A 21,379-nucleotide genomic window follows, 5' to 3' on the forward strand; every position below is an offset into this window, starting at 1 on the left:
TTTCCGTCTCTTTCTCCTGCGAATGACGGGGATGAGGGCCTGTCCGGGTGTCTGGAGTAAATCTGGTATGAAGTATTGCAATCTGGTAGGAAATCTGGTATGAAGTATAACTTTTGTCTCTAATTACAATGAGTACAGAGTTTGCTTATAGTGTTGGTGCAAACCTATAAGGAGACCTGTGTGCGTGTGTGTGTGTATAAGTGTGTGCGCGTGCATAGGTGTGTCTTTATGGATCAAACCTTTAAGGAGCTGTGTGTTGAGTTAATGAGCGATATGTTAAATTGTAAAAAACAAATGGAATAATAAAAAAACATGTTTTGTCATTTAGCAAATGGTCTTATCCAGAGCTACTTACAGGATCAATTAGGGTTAAGTGCCTTGCTCAAGGGTACATCGACAGATTTTTCACCAAGTCGGCTCAGGGATTTGAACTAGCAACCTTTTGGTTACTTGCCCAACGCTCTTAACCGCTAGGCTACATTCTCTGTTACAAATCAACAGAGAAAAGGACACCTAACAGCTGTTAAACATTTCACAGAAATACATACCTGGCAAAGTATGGTTCACTAATAAGTATTTACCGGTAATTTACAGCAGACATGTACTGTAGGATCAAGAAAATGGAAAAGGCAACAACACTGGAAACTCAAAATGATAAAGTAAGAGAAAAAGAACTGAAGTTCTCAAGGAGGACTGGTAAAGTTCAATATCTGTTTAAGAACAGTCTCTTACTCCAGAGAGGGTAAATCTAACCTGCGACCTAAAGACATTTATCTAGTCCAAAAAGACCAACTCAATTTCCCTCCCTGCATAAATTTGGTTGTTAAATATAGCCAAGTCCAAACTGAGCAGAGACGTCAGAAAGAAATAAAAAATAAGACAGTTTTGGAATACAAATGCCTGGGTCTGGGGCTAGGGTATACAGATGGGGCATGGGGCTGGGTTGGATCAGACAATAGGGTAAAGCGCTAGGTCTGGTGTTGAATCTGGGTCTAGAACTGGGCTGACTGTGTGCAGTGCAGGGCTTGGTTTCTGTCCCCGTTCTGTAAGAAGATGTCCACTGAATCCTGATTACACCTCTCTAATGTAAAGAAAGTATAGGAGTATAGGACTAGATCTGAGTCTAGGTCTGGTACTGGTCTGGGTTTTGTGCTGTGCAGGGACCGGTCTCCTTCCACCCTGGCCTTATCCTGCTCTGTGAGGAGATGGCGGGAGGAGAGGATGGCCAGTGAATTCTGATTACACCTCAGTAATTTAAAGTAATGAGAGGATCTCATGCTCTGGTGGCTCCTGCTTCCCCCCGGTGGATCAGACGCCAGCCAGCCACCACTCTGTTAAAAGCCACACTGACCCGCCGCTGATTGGGGATGACACAAAGCAGTCAGGGTCTGTGTGTGTGTGTGTGTGTGCGCGTGCGCGTGTGATCACTCTGACAGAAGGACAGACTAATCATCATTCTGACAGACAGGAAGAGAGATATGGTCAGACAGACAAAGAGAGAGAGAGAGATATGATGCAGGGGTGTGCTCAGAGACAGGATTTCCCTTCCGGAAACCACACAGATCGAAAGAGGGAGATAGAAAGATGGAGAGGACAAGCCAAGGGGAGGGAGGGTGAGAAAGATGGAGAGGAAGAGGGAAAGGACCACAGGAGAGTAGAGTGTAGAGGACCACAGGAGAGTACAGGAGAAAGAGAGAAAGGGAGAGCAGAAAGGACAGGAGAGAGAAAGCACTCACCATCGATCCTGCTGACCAACTCCTCCAGAGCCTTGACTTTTCTTTGGATCCCCGGCTGAGCAAATGTGTAGTTGTCCTTGATTGGAGAGAGAGGGAGAGAGAGAGAGGGAGAGAGAGAGTGAAGAGAGAGAGTGTGTGAGAGAGAGAGAGAGAGAGAGAGAGAGAGAGAGAGAGAAGAGAGAGAGAGAGAGAAGAGAGAAAGAGAGAGATGAATTTCACAGCCAGGTGAGGCCTGACTTACTAGGGGTGATGGGTGCACTATTATTGATTTGACCTGAAAACAGAGACAAAACTGTTTTACCAAACTGTACTTCATTAAAGAAAAAGAGGATGTGTGTGAGGAATAGTAATGATGACATATGAACAAACATCTGTGTATACTAGCTGAGTGACACTGGCACACAGAGCATACACATAGTCTCATCTCAAGGGTGAGCAGCTAGCTACCACAGCTCGTGATCACCCTGTGGCCATTTTGAAGGGAAAGGGAGGTCACACACACAGACAGAGAGAGCGAGAGAGCTAGAACAGGAGAAGGAGAGAGAGAGAGAGAGAGAGAGAATGGAGAACAGGAGAGATCAGGAGGTGAGCTGTCCTCTCAACTACTAAACACATGCTGACAGGAGATTAAATGCAACATTTACAGTCTAAATGCAAATATCAGACAGCAGAGCTTGAAGGGGGGTTGAACTCGGATTTGGCATCCGTTTTCCTCCTCCTCATTACTACATTTGACTGTTTTGAGACTAGAATGTATATGTTTATAACTATGTTGTGATGTGACAATCATTAACGTGATGACTGTTATTTACCTTACCAACTATGTTTAAGTGTTATTCGATTAAATTAATCATGTAACAATTAACTCATTAGGAATTTGGGGCACAACGGAAGAAGTTGTTCAACGAGTTAGTCCGAATTAAACTCGAAAGATATATCTTACGTCAATTATTACCTCAATCTCATTCTGAACATGGCATAATCCTTGGATCCACAAGAACCCTAGCCCTTCTGAATATTCAGTACTACACAAATTGATTTAATCATTTATTTACTAACAAAATAATAACGAAGAATAAACAAACACACGTACACGAGATAAAAGATATGACGGCTTGTTACACATGGAGAGGGAGGGGTATGTAAAGTTCCCTCCGACTTAAATGGAACTTACGCTCTAAGGAGTAATAATACTTTGCACATGAACGTTCAAAAGTTTGGGGTCACTTAGAAATGTCCTTGTTTTTTAAAGAAAATATAATTTTTTGTCAATTAGAATACCATAAAATGTATCAGAAATACAGTAATTTACAACATTAACATTGTAGCTGGAAACAGCAGATTTTTAATGGAATATCTACATTTTTTTAACCTTTATTCAACTAGGCAAGTCAGTTAAGAACAAATTCTTATTTTCAATGACAGCCTAGGAACAGTGGGTTAACTGCCTTGTTCAGGGGCAGGACGACAGATTTTTACCTTGTAAGCTCGGGGATTCGATCTTGCAACCTTTCGGTTACTGGTCCGTTAAGAAAATATTTACCAAGTAGACAAGAATAAAAAGTAACACAATAAGAATAACGAAGCTATATACAGGGGGCACCGGTACCGAGTCAGTGTGCGGGGGTACAGGTTAGTTGAACCCATAAATGCTGATGCTCCAGATACTCAACTAGCCTAAAGGCCAGCTTTATTTGCAATTTTTTTTTTCTAATGATCAATTAGCCTTTTAAAATGATAAACTTGGATTAGCTAACACAGCCATTGGAACACAGGAGTGATGGTTGCTGATAACGGGCCTCTATACGCCTATGTAAATATTCCATATAAAATCAGCCGTTTCCAACTACAATAGTCAGCATTAACAATGTCTACACTGTATTTCTGATAAATGTTATTATATTTTAATGGACAAAAAAAATGTGCTGACTTTTCAAAAACAAGGACATTTCTAAGTGACCCTAAAACTTTTTAATGGTAGTGTATATTTACACGTAGCGGTCCTTGATTGCCGGCTCTCTGTTGAACCACTTTCTATCCCACTTGAGTGAGACTCTTGGAGTGTTCATTAGGATAGATACTTCAGATGTACCAACGGTTGTCTGAGAGGGATTTTTCCGTCCCACCTCATGTTTTCAGTCAAAGTTCTAGGACTACTTTTACATGCATAGCCGCAGACTGTGAATGTTTCTGGTCTAGTCTTTATCTTCTTCACCCGTGTTGAGAGTTTCAGAGTTTCTTACCATTTAGTAGCGTGTAGCCCCGCTCCACGCTGTCTGGTCTGGTAGTTTTAACCATTCGTGACGTCCGTCTCACTGTCCGTCTACTTGGTCTAATGTAAATTTTGTTACCAAGGCTTTTATCCTCGGGTAAAATGGGGGCGTTCCATCATGCCGACAATGTCTGTGCTCACTTGGGCATGGTTACTGACTGACCAAAAGTTTAGATGACAAACAATTCTCATTTAGAAGACTAAAATCACATTTCTATCCTCACAAAAGTATTCTCATATTTAATACAACATTTAGATGTAAACTTGATACATATAAAGCGTTCACTTTCAGAGTTACAGTTACTTTGTTATACCACCCTTAAAAGCTCTTAGGGCTAGGGGGCCGTGTTCGGAAGTTCGGAGACGTGCCCAAAGTAAACTGCCTGTTACTCAGGCCCAGAAGCTAAGATATGCATATAATTGGTAGCATTGGATAGAAAACACTCTGAAGTTTCTAAAACTGTTAGAATGTCTGTGAGTATAACAGAACTGATATGGCAGGCAAAAACCAGAGGAAAATCCATCCTGGTCAAAGTCCATTTCAATGCTTGTCTATGGGATATACAAATAAATAGCTCCCAGATTGTAGTTCCTATGGCTTCCACTAGATGTCAACAGTCTTTAGAAAGGGTTTCAGGCTTGTCTTTTGAAAAAATGAGCGAGTAGTTGTAGTTTTCAAAGGTGTCTCTCATTAGAAATGTAGTCTTGTTGCGAGCGTGAATGAGGTGTGCGCTCTTCGTTATTTATCTTCCCTATTGAACTTACTATTCTCCGTCTTAAATTGTATTGTTTATTTAGATATTAGAGTACCTGAGGATTAATTAGAAACATCGTTTGACTTGTTTGTATGAACTTTACTGGTAACTTTTTGGATTCGTTTGTATGCATGTTGAACGAGTGGATTACTGAATCAAGACATTTTTGGGATATAAAGAAAGACTTTATCGAACAAAACAACCATTTGTTGTGTAGCTGGGACCCTTGGGATTGCAAACAGAGGAAGATCTTCAAAAGGTAAGTAATTTATTATATCGCTAATTGTTACTTTTGTGATGCCTGTGCTGGTTTGGAAAAGTATTTTGGTGTGGGGCGCTGTCCTCAGATAATCGCATGGTATGCTTTCGCCGTAAAGCCTTTTTGAAATCTGACAACGCGGTTGGATGAATAAGAAGTTAAGCTTTTAAATGTAGGACACTTGTATGTTCATGAATGTTTAATATTACAATTTTGTCATTTGAATTTGGCGTGCTCCAGCTTCACCGGATGTTGTCGATGATGATCCCGTTAACGGGATACGTGCGCTAAGAGGTTTTAATGACGTCACAAAATAATAAACAATATGGCACGATTATTCTTTAGATCCCCACCAACAATTCTTAACATTCCTATCTTTTGAATATTGTTCCAAAGTTAATTCTTTGGCCGTTCGAGTTTTTGGCGGCAAAGGTCTTCTGTTTACAAAGGCCTTTCTTTAGTGGATTTTAAAAATGTATTTAACTAGGCAAGTTAGTGAAGAACAAATTCTTATTTACATTGATGACCTACACCGGCCAAACCCAGGCCAATTGAGCTCCGCCCTATGAGTCTCCCAATCACGGCCGGTTGTGATACAGCCTGGATTCGAACCACGGTGTCTGTCATGACGCCTCTAGTACTGAGACGCAGTGCCTTAAACCGCTGCGCCACTCGGGATCCCGATACTGAAAGGCAGAGGGAAAGTTCCCTCCTACTTAAATTTATGACCCAGTGTTAAGGTGTCATGAACTGCACAGCCCCCCTTCCCCTCTTCTGTGGGAGAGAGGGGTCTGGCTATCTTCAAACATTTGCCTAGCTGATGGGTCCTTTCATCCACTGTCAGGAGAGTCATGACAACTACTACCGATGCCACATAGGCCGCTTTTCAACCAGAGAAGTCGTTTTTTGGTTCAGTTCCTCTTAAAGTACTGAGACCATTATACATGCAATGATGTCACCTTTAGCCACAGTATGAATAGATGACAGCTCTTGAAGCGGTAAGACCATTAGGCATCCATTGATGTCGCCTTTAGCCACAGTATGAATAGATGATACCTTTTGAGGAGCTAATGATGTCTCCTTATAGCATAGTGAAGAGGGTATCCATCTAATGGGCACATGTACAATCAACTTTATATAACAAGCTCCATTTAGAGAGTGCTTATGGGTGTGCTAATAACATAGGCGAACAGTAATTGGAAATTGAGTCACTTTTGTTTGAGGTTTGTCCTAATGTACAAATTGTCATTGGAAGTGGACTTTATATAGTGGAGCAAGTCACATGTACATACAATCCCAGTTTTGATCCTAATGTACATTTAAGTAATCAAATAATGTATTATTTGATTAAGGGCTCGGGGACAAAAAGCAACAACCTCAAAACAGGCCTTGGATCAACCATGCATTTACGAAACTATAAATGATCAAATCATGGGCTCTGTAAGTTTAAGTTACCACAAATGTGTGTGTGTGCCATTCTGACAGAGGGAGTGTGAGACAGGAGAACAGAGGGAGCGAGACAGAGAGCGCAAGACATTTTAGACAGAGAGCGGGTGACATTTTAGACAGAGAGTGCGAGACATTTTAGACAGAGAGCGCGAGACATTTTAGACAGAGAGCGCGAGACATTTTAGACAGAGAGCGAGTGACATTTTAGACAGAGAGCGAGTGACATTTTAGACAGAGAGCGAGAGACATTTTAGACAGAGAGCGCGAGACATTTTAGACAGAGAGCGAGAGACATTTTAGACAGAGAGCGAGAGACATTTTAGACAGAGAGCGAAAGACATTTTAGACAGAGAGCGAAATACATTTTAGACAGAGTGCGCGAGACATTTTGGACAGAGAGTGTGAGACATTAACCGATAAACAATTGCTGCCCGACCTTCAGGCTCAGCTGTGCATCCTGCAGTGAGCGTTCTGGTGCCTGAGTGTTGTGGCCATGAATACAGGAGTGCCTCTGGATACAACACACTACTGACAGAGGGGGAGAGAGATGGAGAGAGGGGGAGAGAGATGGAGAGAGGGAGAAAGATAGAGAGGGTTGGGAGACAGAGATAAAGAGAGAGCGAGAGAGATAGCGAGAAACCTTGGCCTACCATCACCTCTCCCTTCACTGTGACCTTCCAGTGCTACTGTACAGCCCAGCTATAAGAAGCTACTTCAAGAAAATAATACTCTATGTAAAATTTGATAAGGATTTCACGTAGGCTGACACATATAAATTATATTTCAATGGCTGGCATGGATTCAGAAGTACAAAGCAGTACCGGGTCAAGGCATTTTCTTCCATCCTTTGTTTCTTCCTTCCTCACTCCCTCTCTTGCTCCCTAGAGTTACCTCTACTTCTCATCTAACTCCATTCAGCAGGAGTCAGCCCATTTTCCTATTGTAGAGCTACACGGACAGACTAGACAGTAATCTCCCTAACCTAACCACATTAACAGTGAGTGTTCTGAATCCCCTAAGATCACTACAGTGAGATCATATCTGGTTTGATGGGCTAAGGTCTGACTTATTAAAGAGAGTAGGGATTGAGACTTTCTGGCTCCATCTGCACACATGCAGTAGCCATGTCCTCAGGTCAACAGACCATGATAGGCTTAATCGCTCTCCCTCCCTCTTTCTCTGTGCTTAAATGCAATTACCTGTTAAGGGAGTGAGCAGTAGGCCAGTTTGAAGCATGCATTATGACTAACCCATAGCCCACAGGCACCAATAATTACGTCAGCTTTAAGATCCCCTGCTTTAATGAAGTAGCTACTGTACCGGTCTCTCTGGTCCACTCTAAGCACTGCTCCATGCAGAGAGACGTAAATAGGGAGGGAGGGCTTAACGGACACATGCACAAACTCTTAAACAGCTGCAAATTAGAGAGACAAAGTGTCACCAACAAAAACATAAACAATAGGTATATAGCAAATGCACCCTATGGCATTCATTTTTCACGTTCTGTATATTGCACAATTCGGTAGTGCTCAAAGCATGCTATTCCGAGGGCAGCGTTTACTTTTCAAATCAAAGCAATGAGCCCAATCAGTCCTCCATGACAACAAAATCATTAACAACAGATTAGGCTAATAAGTCCTTCGTTTTTTGGGTTATGCTCAGGTAAAACAATTTGGCTAATCTATAATTTCATATTCTATAATTCCATATTACATTAATTGTAATGACTGGAAATCTGACAGACGTTGGTTTTTAATGTAAAGATATGGCCTAATCGTATTATTATCTGCAGTATAAAGCAATGGGTTAGAAGAAGCCTACATAACCAACCCATAAAGTTAAATGCAAAATCCATTTATGGCCAGCTATGTAAAGTCTAAACACTGATTTATCCTGCAACAGATGTTGTTGAATTAGTAATATAATGTTTTGTCTTAAAGGGAATGTAATCTAAAAGTAAGTGAAAATAATCTGATTACATTACTGAGTTTGGGTAGTCCAAAAGTTACCTTACTGATTACAATTGTGGACAGGTAACTAGTAACTGTAACAGGCAAAGCATGCTTAATACCTGGCCTACTGCAGAGCACTAGGGAAGTACGGAGTGAGGCCACAGTACAAGTGTAAGGGTTATGGTACACTTAACCTGACCCATAGCACTCAGATGATACCCTGTGATCTAGACTGTCCAGCTCAGTCAGAGGTCAGTATGAAGACTGTGTGATGCTGTCTCTCATATCTGATTCTTCCCTCCCTAGCGCTCTCTCACTTGATATATTGCCCTCGCTCTCTGTATTTCCCTCGCTCTCTGTACTGCCCTCGCTCTCTGTACTGCCCTCGCTCTCTGTACTGCCCTCGCTCTCAATCACTCTCCCTCCATCCCTCCCTCACACCATCCCTCGCTTCTTCATCTCTCTCCCTCCCTTTCTCGCTCCCCATATCTCCACAAAGCCACAGCTCTAGACTGTCTGTGATAAAGTATTTGACTGTAGCTTTGATCCTCTGAGGCAATGGCAGGAAATATCCAGATTCCACATTTTGTTCTTCTTTCTTCTTTTATTTTCTCGCCGTCCTGTTATTCTCAACTAGAAACTGAGCCATTGGGTCACTGTCTGTCTCTGTCACGTCTCTGCCCTCACCAACAATGACAACTATTCCCTTTTTCATCCCAGGAATGACAAGACTCTCACGATCGATGCATGGCTAATGAGGTTTTCAGGGCAGCCATTTCTTCCCCTTTCTATTCTGTTAGTGGCTAAACAATGTAAAACACAATCTTTGGAGACTGAGGCTATTTATTGTGTGTGTCGGCGTCTATCAACAAAGTGAACAACAGAGGACAACATAGAAAGTGTGCCTGTCTCTCTGTCGCTGGAGGCGTCTGTTACAGAGATGACAGCTACAGATAACCCTGAGTCACAATAGACCTACTGAACACCGGGCTGTATACACACACACAACACACACCCTACAAACACACAGGAGGCGTGTTGAGGAGGGCAAAGCCATATTGACGCACCTCCATCAACCTTCTCTCCATCTATCGCTCCCTCTGCCGACTGGCAGATGGCTGTGTGTGTGTGTTCAGGGATAACCTGGCTCCTCACTGTGTGGGAACAAATCAGCAATCATGGGCTTAACTGAAAAAGATCTCACTCACACTGAGAACCTGTCCTCTTCTCTTCTCCCCCTACCTCTCTAATTCTAGGACTCATTGATTATGAGTGCTCTCACATATTTTAACGGGGTCTGCAAAGTACTTAAATGTGCATATGAATGGGGTCTTATAGTTTGAGTATTTGTTAGATGTGTCAGCAAAAGGACTGAATAGAGAGAGTGCTGGCTGGCTGGGTGTTGTGTGTTTGTGTGTTTGTGTGTTTGTGTGTGTGTGTGTGTGTGTGTGTGTGTGTGTGTGTGTGTGTGTGTGTGTGTCAGAAACAAGGCGGATATGAGTGACAGGCCTCTCTATCAGCTGTGTGATTGAGTAGCTACCGGAGCTGAAAAAGAGGCATCCAGCTGTCAATAAAAGGTAGGGGAGAGAGCCGCAGTCAGCCAGAAAAACTCCCCTTTCCCCCTGCCTCCCCATGTCCCCATCACTCCCTCCCCGTCTCATTCCATTCTCTCAGTCTCTCCTGCCTCCGCCTCCCTCCTGTCTGCCACCCTCCCTTCCTCCCCCCTCCCTCAACCTGAGTCTCCCTCCCAATGTTTCTCCTTACATCCCCATTGTTTCATTATCCTACCTCTCTCCAGGGCTCCAGACTGTGACCATTTAGTCACATTTTCTGACCCTTTGACTGTGCAAGTTAAATTTAGAATTGGCGAGCTGCACATTTTTACATGGTCACCTCCTATTTTTAGGAGGCTAAAACCAGGATTTGGTCAAAGAGAAAAGTAAATTATTCTCATGATTCTTATAATGAAAGTGTCTGCCTGCTCTGGGAGAAAAAAAATTGGTTCTAATTGTATAACATTTTAAATTCCAATAGCGGGGAAAACACAGCGATCCTGTTGTCACAAATAAGGAGGTTCTCAGCTTTCTGTACTTTTAAAAAAAATGAACTCTCAATTTTGAGCCCAATAGCAACTATTTTACAACCAAGAGATTTGATATGGCTTTGAGATACAGAGTGTGATAAATGCATATTGGCCATTGCGATTGCATAGACCTCATTGGGTGGTAGGCTACAACTGCAACGGTTTTTGGAGATTATATTAACTTTTAGACTAATACATGGCTATTAGTGGGTATTACAGTATATTTAGAGTTATTTTAACAGTAAAATAACTACCCAAAATGCATGACAAACACTGGATTAGGTTGAAAATTTGAATATTTTGAAACATGAATAGATATGAAAAAAAATGTATTATTGTATACCATCTCAGTAGTCGATTACGCGTTTTAATAAAGCACTGAATAACTTTATAAGATGATAAAATGTTGTTCTTTCACGTGACGCTGCAAAGAAAAATGGGTGCAACCAAATTATGGACTGGTGCCACCAACTGAAAATGTTTGTCTGGAGCCTTGTTCTCCCTTCTCCTTTACTCTCATTCTCCCCCTCTCCCTGGCTCTTCTCCATGTCTCCCCCGCCTCCTCCTGGGCACAGTTGAATGAATCTAATTGGCAGGGGTGCGCTAGGGTGAGATATTCCCCCAAACAAAGACTGGCATCACCCTTCCCTGGGCTCCAACCACAGCCACCCCCACACACACAGACACACCACACACACAGGAGCAAGCTGAACCCGGGCAGAAGCTATGAGTCACGGTTCATTTTAAACATCCCGGAGCAGTAATAACAGGATAGCAACCCACTGCACCTCTCACTATATCGCCTCAACATTGGCTACACCAGCAGGCTGCACCAGCCTCCCACAGCAGGGACCCTTTAGCTCACAGCTAAACCAGCATATAGTCAAGTGTGTGTCTGTGTGTGGTCTCTCCAGTTGCTAGTGAGACAGGTATTACACAAACCTTGACCTTAATCCGGGCGCTCTAGCTATGTCAGGGATGGGCCCCCCTTTGAAGGATCAATTCCCCCCAGGCGGGGTCTCAACTTACTTTTGCGAGTTCGAATAGTAGAATACACAAGGTGCAATTTAAACATTTATTTGTGCGTCAACCGTTTCTCTCTTGTTATGTCAGTCACCGATAGTCAGCAAAAATATTTTAGATTACAAAATCATACTGAACAAAAATATAAACATGATATATCCCATAATGTAAAAGATCCCATAAATTTGCCATACGCACAAAAAACATCTCCTGGCTAGTAAGCATTTATCCTTTGCCAAGATAATCCATCCACCTGACAGCTGTAGCATATCAAGAAGCAGATTAAACTGCACGGTTATTACACAGGTGCGCCTTGTGCTGGAGACAATAAATAAGGCCACTCTAAAATGTGCAGTTTTGTCACACAACACAATGCCACAAGAGGGAGTGTGAAGTTGGCATGTTGACTGCAGGAATGTCCACCAGAGCTGTTGACAGAGAATTGAATGTTAATGTCTCTACCATAAGGCACCTCCAACGTGTAACCACACCAGCCCAGGACCTCCACATCCTGCTTCTTCACCTGTGGGATCATCTGAGCCCAGCCACCTAGAGAGCTAATGAAATTGTGGGTTTGCACAAACAAAGAATTTCTGCACAAACTGTCAGAAACCATCTCAAGGAAGCTCATCTGTGTGCTTGTCATCCTCATCAGGGTCTTGATCTGACCGAAGCTCGGTGTCGTAACTAACTTCAGTGGGCAAATGCTCACCATCGATGGACACTGGCACACTGGACAAGTGTGCTCTTCACAGATGATGGCAGAAAATATGTATGGTGTCGTATATGTGCGAGCGGATTTCTGGATTCAACTTTGTGAACAAAGTGCCCCGTGGTGGAGGTGGGGTTATGGTATGGGCAGGTATAAATGACGGACAACGAACAGAATTGCATTTAATCTGTGGCTATTTTAATACAAGGAGATACCTTGACGATATCCTGAGGCCCATTGTCTTGCAATTCATCAGCCATGTTCATGTTTTAAAATCAAAAAATGTTTAATGGTCACATACACATATTTAGCAGATGTTATTTGGGGGTGTAGCGAAATGGTTGTGTTCCTAAACTCAGCAAAAAAATAAATGTCCCTTTTTCAGGACCCTGTCTTTCAAAGATAATTCGTAAAAATCCTTGTAAAGGGTTTAAACACTATTTCTCATGCTTGATCAATGAACCATGAACAATTAATGAAAATGCACCTGTGGAACAGTCGTTAAGACACTAACAGCCTACAGACGGTAGGCAATTAAGGTCACAGTTATGAAAACTATGGACACTAAAGAGGCCTTTCTACTGACTCTGAAAAACACCAAAAGAAAGATGCCCAGGGTCCCTGCTCATCTGCATGAACGTGCCTTAGGCATGCTGCAAGGAGGCATGAGGACTGCAGATGTAGCCAGGGCAATAAATTGCAATGTCCGTACTGTGAGACACCTTAGACAGCGCTACAGGGAGACACGACGGACAGCTGATCGTCCTCGCAGTGGCAGACCACGTGTAACACCTGCACAGGATCGGTACATCCGAACATCAAACCTGTAGGACAGGTACAGGATGGCAACAACAATTGCCCGAGTTACACCAGGAAAGCCCAATCCCTCCATCAGTGCTCAGACTGTCTGCAATTGGCTGAGAGAGGCTGGACTGAGGGCTTGTAGGCCTGTTGTAAAGCAGGTCCTCACCAGACATCACCGGCAAAAACGTCACCTTTGGTCAGCCCACTTGCTGGACCAGACAGGACTGGAAAAAAGTGCTATTCACTGAGGAGTCGTGGTTTTGTCTCACCAGGGGTGATGGTCGGATTCGCGCTTATCGTCGAAGGAATGAGCGTTACACCGAGGCCTGTACTTTGGAGCGGGATCGATTTGGAAGTGGAGGGTCTGTCATGGTCTGGGGCGGTGTGACACAGCATCATCGGACTGAGCTTGTTGTCATTGCAGGCAATCTCAACACTGTGCATTACAGGAAAGACATCCTCCTCACTCATGTGGTACACTTCCTGCAGGCTCATCCTGACATGACCCTCCAGCATGACAATGCCACCAGCCATACTGCTCGTTCTGTGCGTGATTTCCAAAAAGACAGGAATGCCAGTGTTCTGCCATGGCCAGCGAAGAGCCCGGATCTCAATCCCATTGAGCACGTCTGGGACCTGTTGGATCTCGAGGGTGAGGGCTAGGGCCATTCCCCCCTGAAATGTCCGGGAACTTGCAAGTGCCTTGGTGGAAGAGTGGGGTAACATCTCACAGCAAGAACTGGCAAATCTGGTGCAGTACATGAGGAGGAGATGCTCTGCAGTACTTAATGCAGCTGATGGCCACACCAGATACTGACTGTTACTTTTGATTTTGACCCCAACTTTGTTTAGGGACACATTATTCAATTTCTGTTAGTCATCTCTGTGGAACTTTTATCAGTTTATGTCTCAGTTGTTGAATCTTATGTTCATACAAATGTTTACACATGTTAAGTTTGCTGAAAATAAACACAGTTGACAGTGAGAGGACATTTCTTTTTTTGCTGACTTTAGATCCAACAGTGCAGTAATATCTACATTTGAAGTCAGAAGTTTACATACACTTAGGTTGGAGTCATTAAAACTTGTTTTTCAACCACTCCACAAATTTCTTGTTAACAAACTATAGTTTTGGCAAGTCGGTTAGGACATCTACTTTGTGCCTGACACAAGTAATTATTCCAACAATTGTTTACAGACAGATTATTTCACTGCATCACAATTCCAGGGGGTCAGAAGTTTACATACACTAAGTTGACTCTGCCTTTAAACAGCTTGGAAAATTCCAGAAAATTATGTCATGGCTTTAGAGGCTTCTGATAGGCTAATTGACATCATTTGAGTCAATTGGAGGTGTACCTGTGGATGTATTTCCAGGCCTACCTTCAAACTCAGAGCCTGTTTGCTTGACATCACGGGAAAATCAACAAAAAATTGTAGACCTCCATAAGTCTGGTTCATCCCTGGGAGGAATTTCCAAACGCCTGAAGGTACCACGTTCATCTGTACAAAAAATAGTACGTAAGTATAAACACCACGCAGCCGGCATACCGCTCAGGAAGGAGACGCATTCTGTCTCCTAGAGATGAACGTACTTTGGTGCGAAATGTGCAAATCAATCCCAGAACAACAGCAAAGGACCTTGTGAAGATACTGGAGGAAATAGGTACAAAGTATCTATATCCACAGTAAAACGAGTCCTATATCGACATAACCTGAAAGGCCGCTCAGCAAGGAAGAAGCCACTGCTCCAAAACTGCCATAAAAAAGCCAGACTATGGTTTGCAACTGCACATGGGGAAAAGATCATACTTTTTGGAGAAATGTCATCTGGTCTGATGAAACAAAAATAGAACTGTTTGGCCATAATGACCATTGTTATGTTTGGAGGAAAAAGGGGGAAGCTTGCAAGCCGAAGAACACCATCCCAACCGTGAAGCACAGGGGTGGCAGCATCATGTTGTGGGGGCAAAGTGAGAAGAATATATATATTGAAGCAACATCTCAAGACATCAGTCAGGAAGTTAAAGCTTGGTCGCAAATGGCTCTTCCAAATGGACAAGCATATTTCCAAAGTTGTGGCAAAATGGCTTAAGGACAACATAGTCAAGGTATTGGAGTGGCCATCACAAAGCCCTGACAAACCTGGCTCAGTTACACCAGCTCTGTCAGGAGGAATGGGCAAAATTCACCCAACTTATTGTGGGAAGCTTGTGGAAGGCTACCCAAAACGTTTAACCCAAGTTAAACATTTTAAAAGGCAATGCTACCAAATACTAATTGAGTGTATGTAAACTTCTGACCCACTGGGAATGTGACGAAAGAAATAAAAGCTGAAATAAATAATTCTCTCTACTATTATTCTGACATTTCAAATTTTTTTTAATCAAGTGGTGATCCTAACTGACCTAAGACAGGGAATTTTTACTAGAATTAAATGTCAGAAATTGTGAAAACTGAGTTTAAATGTATTTGGCTAAGGTGTATGTAAACTTCCGACTTCAACTGTATTTACCATATCATATGGCGATAGAAACATAAACCTTTTACCTTATCATAAGTAGACATAATTGCAATTAATGAAATCCTTCCAATAGAAATAAAAACAATTTAGTTACGAATTGAACTTTAATTAAATGAGTTGACTGTTCACATGGGATGATTTTACTGAACAACAAAAGGGAATATTGAATGATCACCAATGATCCATCGCATCTCCCAAAAACATTTTCAACATACATCTGTAAAATGATAGTCTAGAAACTAAACCTTTGGTTGTCATCCTCTCAGGCTTCCATGTCTTATCCCTGGACCTCCTCAATGTCCACGTCTTGAACATCAGACTCATAGGCCTCATCTTCATTGTCACTTTTTAACCTTGATGAGGATGGCTCGTTGTCAGGCTCAAGAAGCCTACATTTTGTCCGGATTGCCACCAATTTTTCAACCCTTGTATTGGTCAGCCTTTTGCGTGCTTTGGTGTGTGTGCTCCCCATAAAAGGACCAGTTGCGCTCTGAGGCGGCTGATGTTGGTGGGATTTGGAGGATGATGGAGGCAACAGGGGAAAAAGCCTCAGATCCACAAAGTCCCTTCCACCAGGTGGGTGATGAGATACTATATGTTGGCACGACTGCCATATTGCATCTCCATCCCAAAGCCCTTGCTTGGAAGTATACTTCGCCAGACTGCCAAGAACCTTGCCCTCATCCAGGCCAAGGTGACGAGACACAGTAGCGATGACACCATAGGCCTTGTTGATCTCTGCACCAGACAGGATGCTCTTGCCATATTTGGGTCCAACATGTACGCTGCGGCGTGTATGGGCTTCAGGCAGAAGTCTTCACGCTTTTTGATGCATTTCAGAACTGCAGTTTCCTCTGCTTGGAGGAACAGTGAAGTGGGCAGGGCAGTACGGATTTCTTCTCTTACATCTGCAAGCAGAGTCTGAACATCAGACAGGATGGCATTGTCTCCCTCAATGCATGCAATGGCTAATGCTATAGGTTTCAGGAGTTTCAGGCTGCTTACCACTCTCTCCCAAAATACATCATCCAGAAGGATCCTCTTGATGGGGCTGTCCATATCGGCAGGCTGTGATATGGCCATTTCTTGGAGAGACTCCTTCCCCTCCAGGAGACTGTCAAACATGATGACAACACCACCCGAACGGGTGTTGATGGGCGGCTTCAATGTGGTGCTCTAATTCTTCTCACTTTGCTTGAAGAGGTAGATTGCTGCTATAAAAATACATTAATGCAACACATTTGGCAGAAAATATCTTCATTTTCATCGGATGACAACAGAAGTGCAACGCTATTTAGCTGGCAGCCACACAAGTAAATGAGCTTATGATGAAAAGGCAATGTCTTTTTTTTGCAAAAATTATGCATGGGCATCCTATTTCTAATGTTTATCATAGAAAGAATGTAGGCAGATACACTTCCTAATGTTTTGTTTAAAGTTAATCTAGCATTTAACCAAAGGAAAGTGGTCTGGCTACACTGAGAAAAGAACTGGAGAAAAGTAGCTACACATCAGTCAGAGCACTGTCTGCTGATAGAATGCCCTTTCATGAATGAAATCTCATCCTAGTGGAGAAGTGCAACTGAAGCACAACATTTGTGTGATGCCGAGCAGAAATTACAATATGAAGAATTTTAGATCTGCTTTTAAAAAAACGCAGCAAGATATTTCTTGTGTGTTTTTTCTTTCTTTCCTGCGTGAAAAAAAGCTGAATTCTGCATTAACTAGCAAGTTAAACTTAGGGGTCACGTTATCTAAGTAAGTTGCTGAATTAATAAGGTGACGGCGCATCAAATTGTGTTAGCTTTCTGCTGTGTTTGCAAAGCCAAATCCCTTTGGATGCGACATCTGTATAACTGCCGCTGCTACCTTGACAAAGACACAGCGTGTACACATGCTGCTCCAGAGCCAGTAACGTTCTTCCTTCAGACAAGCCTGAGTCAAAACTTTGTTCATTTGCAATGTCTCTTGTTCATTTTAGCTTGTAAATGTCAAAACTCACCAAAAATATAATTTGGTAGCTCCTACCTATGTACACATTTATGAGCTAGCCTCTTACATCTAGACATTCCGCTAGCGGAACACCTGCTCCAATATCCAATGATAGGCGTGGCGCGAAATACAAACTCCCCGAAAATCCGAAAACTTCCATTTTTCAAACATATGACTATTTTACACCATTTTAACCTCTTACATCTAGACGTTCCGCTAGCGGAACACCTGCTCCAATATCCAATGATGGGCGTGGCGCGAAATACAAAGTCCTCGAAAATCCGAAAACTTAAATTTTTCAAACATATGACTATTTTACACCATTTTAAAGACAAGACTCTCCTTTATCTAACCACACTGTCCGATTTCAAAAAGGCTTTACAGCGAAAGCAAAACATTAGATTATGTCAGCAGAGTACCCAGCCAGAAATAATCAGACACCCATTTTTCAAGCTAGCATATAATGTCACAAAAAAACAAAACCACAGCTAAATGCAGCACTAACCTTTGATGATCTTCATCAGATGACACTCCTAGGACATTATGTTATACAATAAATAGCTTTTCGGTGAAAGCACATTTTGCAATATTCTGAGTAGATAGCTCGCCATCACGGGCTAGCTATTTTGACACCCACCAAGTTTGGCCCTCACCAAACTCAGATTTACTATAAGAAAAATTGGATTACCTTTGCTGTTCTTCGTCAGAATGCACTCCCAGGACTTCTACTTCAATAACAAATGTTGGTTTGGTTCCAAATAATCCATAGTTATATCCAAATAGCGGCGTTTTGTTGTGCGTTCAAGACACTATCCGAAGGGTAACGAAGGGTGACGCGCCCGGCGCATTTCGTGACAAAAAATTTCAAAATATTCCATTACCGTACTTCGAAGCATGTCAAACGCTGTTTAAAATCTATTTTTATGCAATTTTTCTCGTAAAAAAGCGATAACATTCCGACCGGGAGTCGTTGTTTTCGTTTAAAGACTGAAAATGAAAACATGGAGTCGTCTCGTGCACGCTTGCGCCAGTCTCATTGTTCTCAGATCGACCACTTACCAAATGCGCTACTGTTTTTCAGCCATGGCCTGCAAAGTCATCATTCAACGTTCTGGCGCCTTCTGAGAGCCTATGGGAGCGTTAGAAAATGTCACGTTACAGCAGAGATCCCCTGTTTTGGATAGAGATGATCAAGAAGGCCAAGAAATGGTCAGAGAGGGCGCTTCCTGTTTGGAATCTTCTCAGGTTTTGGCCTGCCAAATGAGTTCTGTTATACTCACAGACACCATTCAAACAGTTTTAGAAACTTTGGAGTGTTTTCTATCCAAAGCTAATAATTATATGCATATTCTAGTTTCTGGGCAGGAGTAATAATCAGATTAAATCGGGTACATTTTTTATCCGGCTGTGAAAATACTGCCCCCTATCCATAACAAGCTAGATTGCCTGTCTTCACAATTCTTTATTTTTGTTTGCACTCGTTAGCATATTTAGCTAGCAGCCACCATGGAAATGTGATATTACTTGTGTATTAAGCCATTAATACCGTAAATCCCGGAATGAAAGAAGGACAGTATGAAGATATGGAAATCTGGATACTGCACAACCCTAGTGTGTGGGCTAGCTAGCCAGTGTTTAACATCTTTGTATGTTTGTGTGTCTGTCTGCATCTAGTTAAGTAGTGCAGCAGATTACTGAAAAAACTGTAAACAGCTAATCCAGACAGACAAGAAGAATTCTGAAAGACTGAGACAACAGAACAAATGGCACTTTAAACAACCATGTAAAACTAGATGCCAATACTAGTTTTATAACACAACAGAAAAGCTAAATTAAAAAGAAGGCCATTTAAGCTCCATTTAAAGTTCAAGCTGAGAGGAATTCATTAATATAATAAAGAAAGAAAAGCCTTTTCTATTCTAGATCTGATACTACTCTCACAGTGGCTTTCACAGTGTTTTATACCACTAATCTCTAGGGGCTCTGAGGTAAATGCTTCCAATTTCCTTCTCTGTTAAGTTAGCTATAGAGCACATTAAAAATAGGCTATATAAACAAGTGGCTCATTAATATCACTGAATGTGTTTTAGCGACAGGGCCCCATAAGGGACCTATTTATTTAGGAGATTTAATAAAAGCGTGCTTCGGATCCTTTGTCCCAGCGTAAATGCTACTACATTCTGTCGACAGCAGCAGTTCCTACAGGAGCACCAGAGAGAGGGTGTGTGTGTGCATGTGACCTTGTCTATATCTAATTATGTGTGTGTGGCAGAGAGGGGTAGGGTCGCATCATTTTGCCCCTAATGGTTTCTAAAACAATCTTTACGGGCCCGAACACCTCTAGCACCTTAATTTGCTAATTTGTTATCCATCCTGTCCCAGCCGTTAACCTATTCTCTCTGATACCCACTACTACCATAGCCACAGAGGAGATGGGGAGTGCAGGGGTTAAATAGCAGAGGAGTGGGGGGTCTGGAAAGCCATTACCCTCTTTGTGTGTGGGTGTTTTATAGTGTGTTTTCAAAGGATGTATGTCGGCTCTTTTGTCTTGCTACTGAATACATGATCAATTCCAAGAGAAAATCCTAGTGTTTGAAGGTGAGTGCACTTGACTAGAGCACCTTTATTGGTCTTTTGGTCAAATAAACACCAACTAAAATACTTCAACTCTGATAACCAGCTTCACAAGCAAGATGTGTGGCCCCTTGCCTCCCTGAGAGAGTTGCTCTCCTGTCTATGACACCATACATCTGTTTACAGATCACCTAGCCGTGCTAATCAGAGATGGGGTCTCCCAGGGCCCAGCACAGGGGTCCGAGGTCGGCGTTAAGCAAACAGCAGCGTGGTGCCGTGTCCCGCTTCGGCGAATCACAGTGGTTTAGGCTGCACCGCTCACATATCAGTCATCAAAAACAACAGCTGGTGATGTGTGTGTACCCACAGCTGTGTGAGTTCACCAAGTGTGTGTGTGTGTGGTGTGTGTGTGAGAGAGAGAGAGAGAGAGAGAGAGAGAGAGAGAGAGAGAGAGAGAGAGAGAGAGAGAGAGAGAGAGAGAGAGAGAGAGAGAGAGAGAGAGGAGTGGTCTTGTTGTGTCGTTGATTGAGTGCCATACGAAGAGCCTCTAGAGAGCAAAATCAAAGCCTGAAAAGTCTCTCTCCATCTGTCTCTAAACCTAATGCTTTCAACATAAACAGCAAGGATTAAGGAAATGAATGTTTCCTTCCACACAGGTCATTGTGACATGTAAACTGCATCAAGTGGTGCAGGAGACCAATAGAAGAACAGATAAACAGAAGATGGGGTTAGTTAGCTAGTCTCATGCTTGATTCTGATGCATGCTGGTGCAAAATGAAAGAGAATATGACAAGTGACACACATTGAGTATTGTACATTGCTATATGAAGCAGTGTTTTTGTGGTGTAGTGCCTTCAGGGCAGAAAGCTGTATGTTATTGTGAATTTTACTTTAGAGTTTTTAGGAAACCAAGATTTCAATAATAACGGTCTGCTTTCTATACTAGGCGCAAGGCCATCTAGTGTTGTTAGCCTCATTGAGGCTACATCGCAAATGGCAAAGTATTCCCTATATAGTGCACTTCTTGGTCAAAGGTAGTGCACTATGTAGGGACTAGGGTGCCATATGGGACACATCCTTAGTGTTGTTAGCCATCCTTTGTATTTTCCGTGAATGTCCAAAGATCAAGGTCAAAAAAGCAATTTGCTGTGATACAAAATGTTGTTTACTGCTTAATACCTATTATGATATGTTCATCACGATCTTATGTCTTTCCATGGAGATTTAAGAATGCTATGGTGTCA

The 21,379-nt window shown here is 42.5% G+C and overlaps 1 protein-coding gene across 2 annotated transcripts in view; it reads right to left on the reverse strand.

The window, feature by feature from the left end:
• LOC106609109 (TBC1 domain family member 22B) overlaps nt 1–21,379 on the reverse strand; it is a 187,820-nt gene that overhangs the window by 77,185 nt on the left and 89,256 nt on the right. For both annotated transcript variants that reach the window (XM_014207530.2, XM_014207531.2), the window contains exon 11: nt 1,737–1,812. In XM_014207530.2, coding sequence (XP_014063005.1) covers nt 1,737–1,812 — 76 coding nt within the window. The remainder of the gene's footprint in view (nt 1–1,736; nt 1,813–21,379) is intronic.

The sequence above is a fragment of the Salmo salar genome, chromosome ssa07, assembly GCF_905237065.1.
Source record: "Salmo salar chromosome ssa07, Ssal_v3.1, whole genome shotgun sequence".
Taxonomy (NCBI): Eukaryota; Metazoa; Chordata; class Actinopteri; order Salmoniformes; family Salmonidae; genus Salmo; species Salmo salar.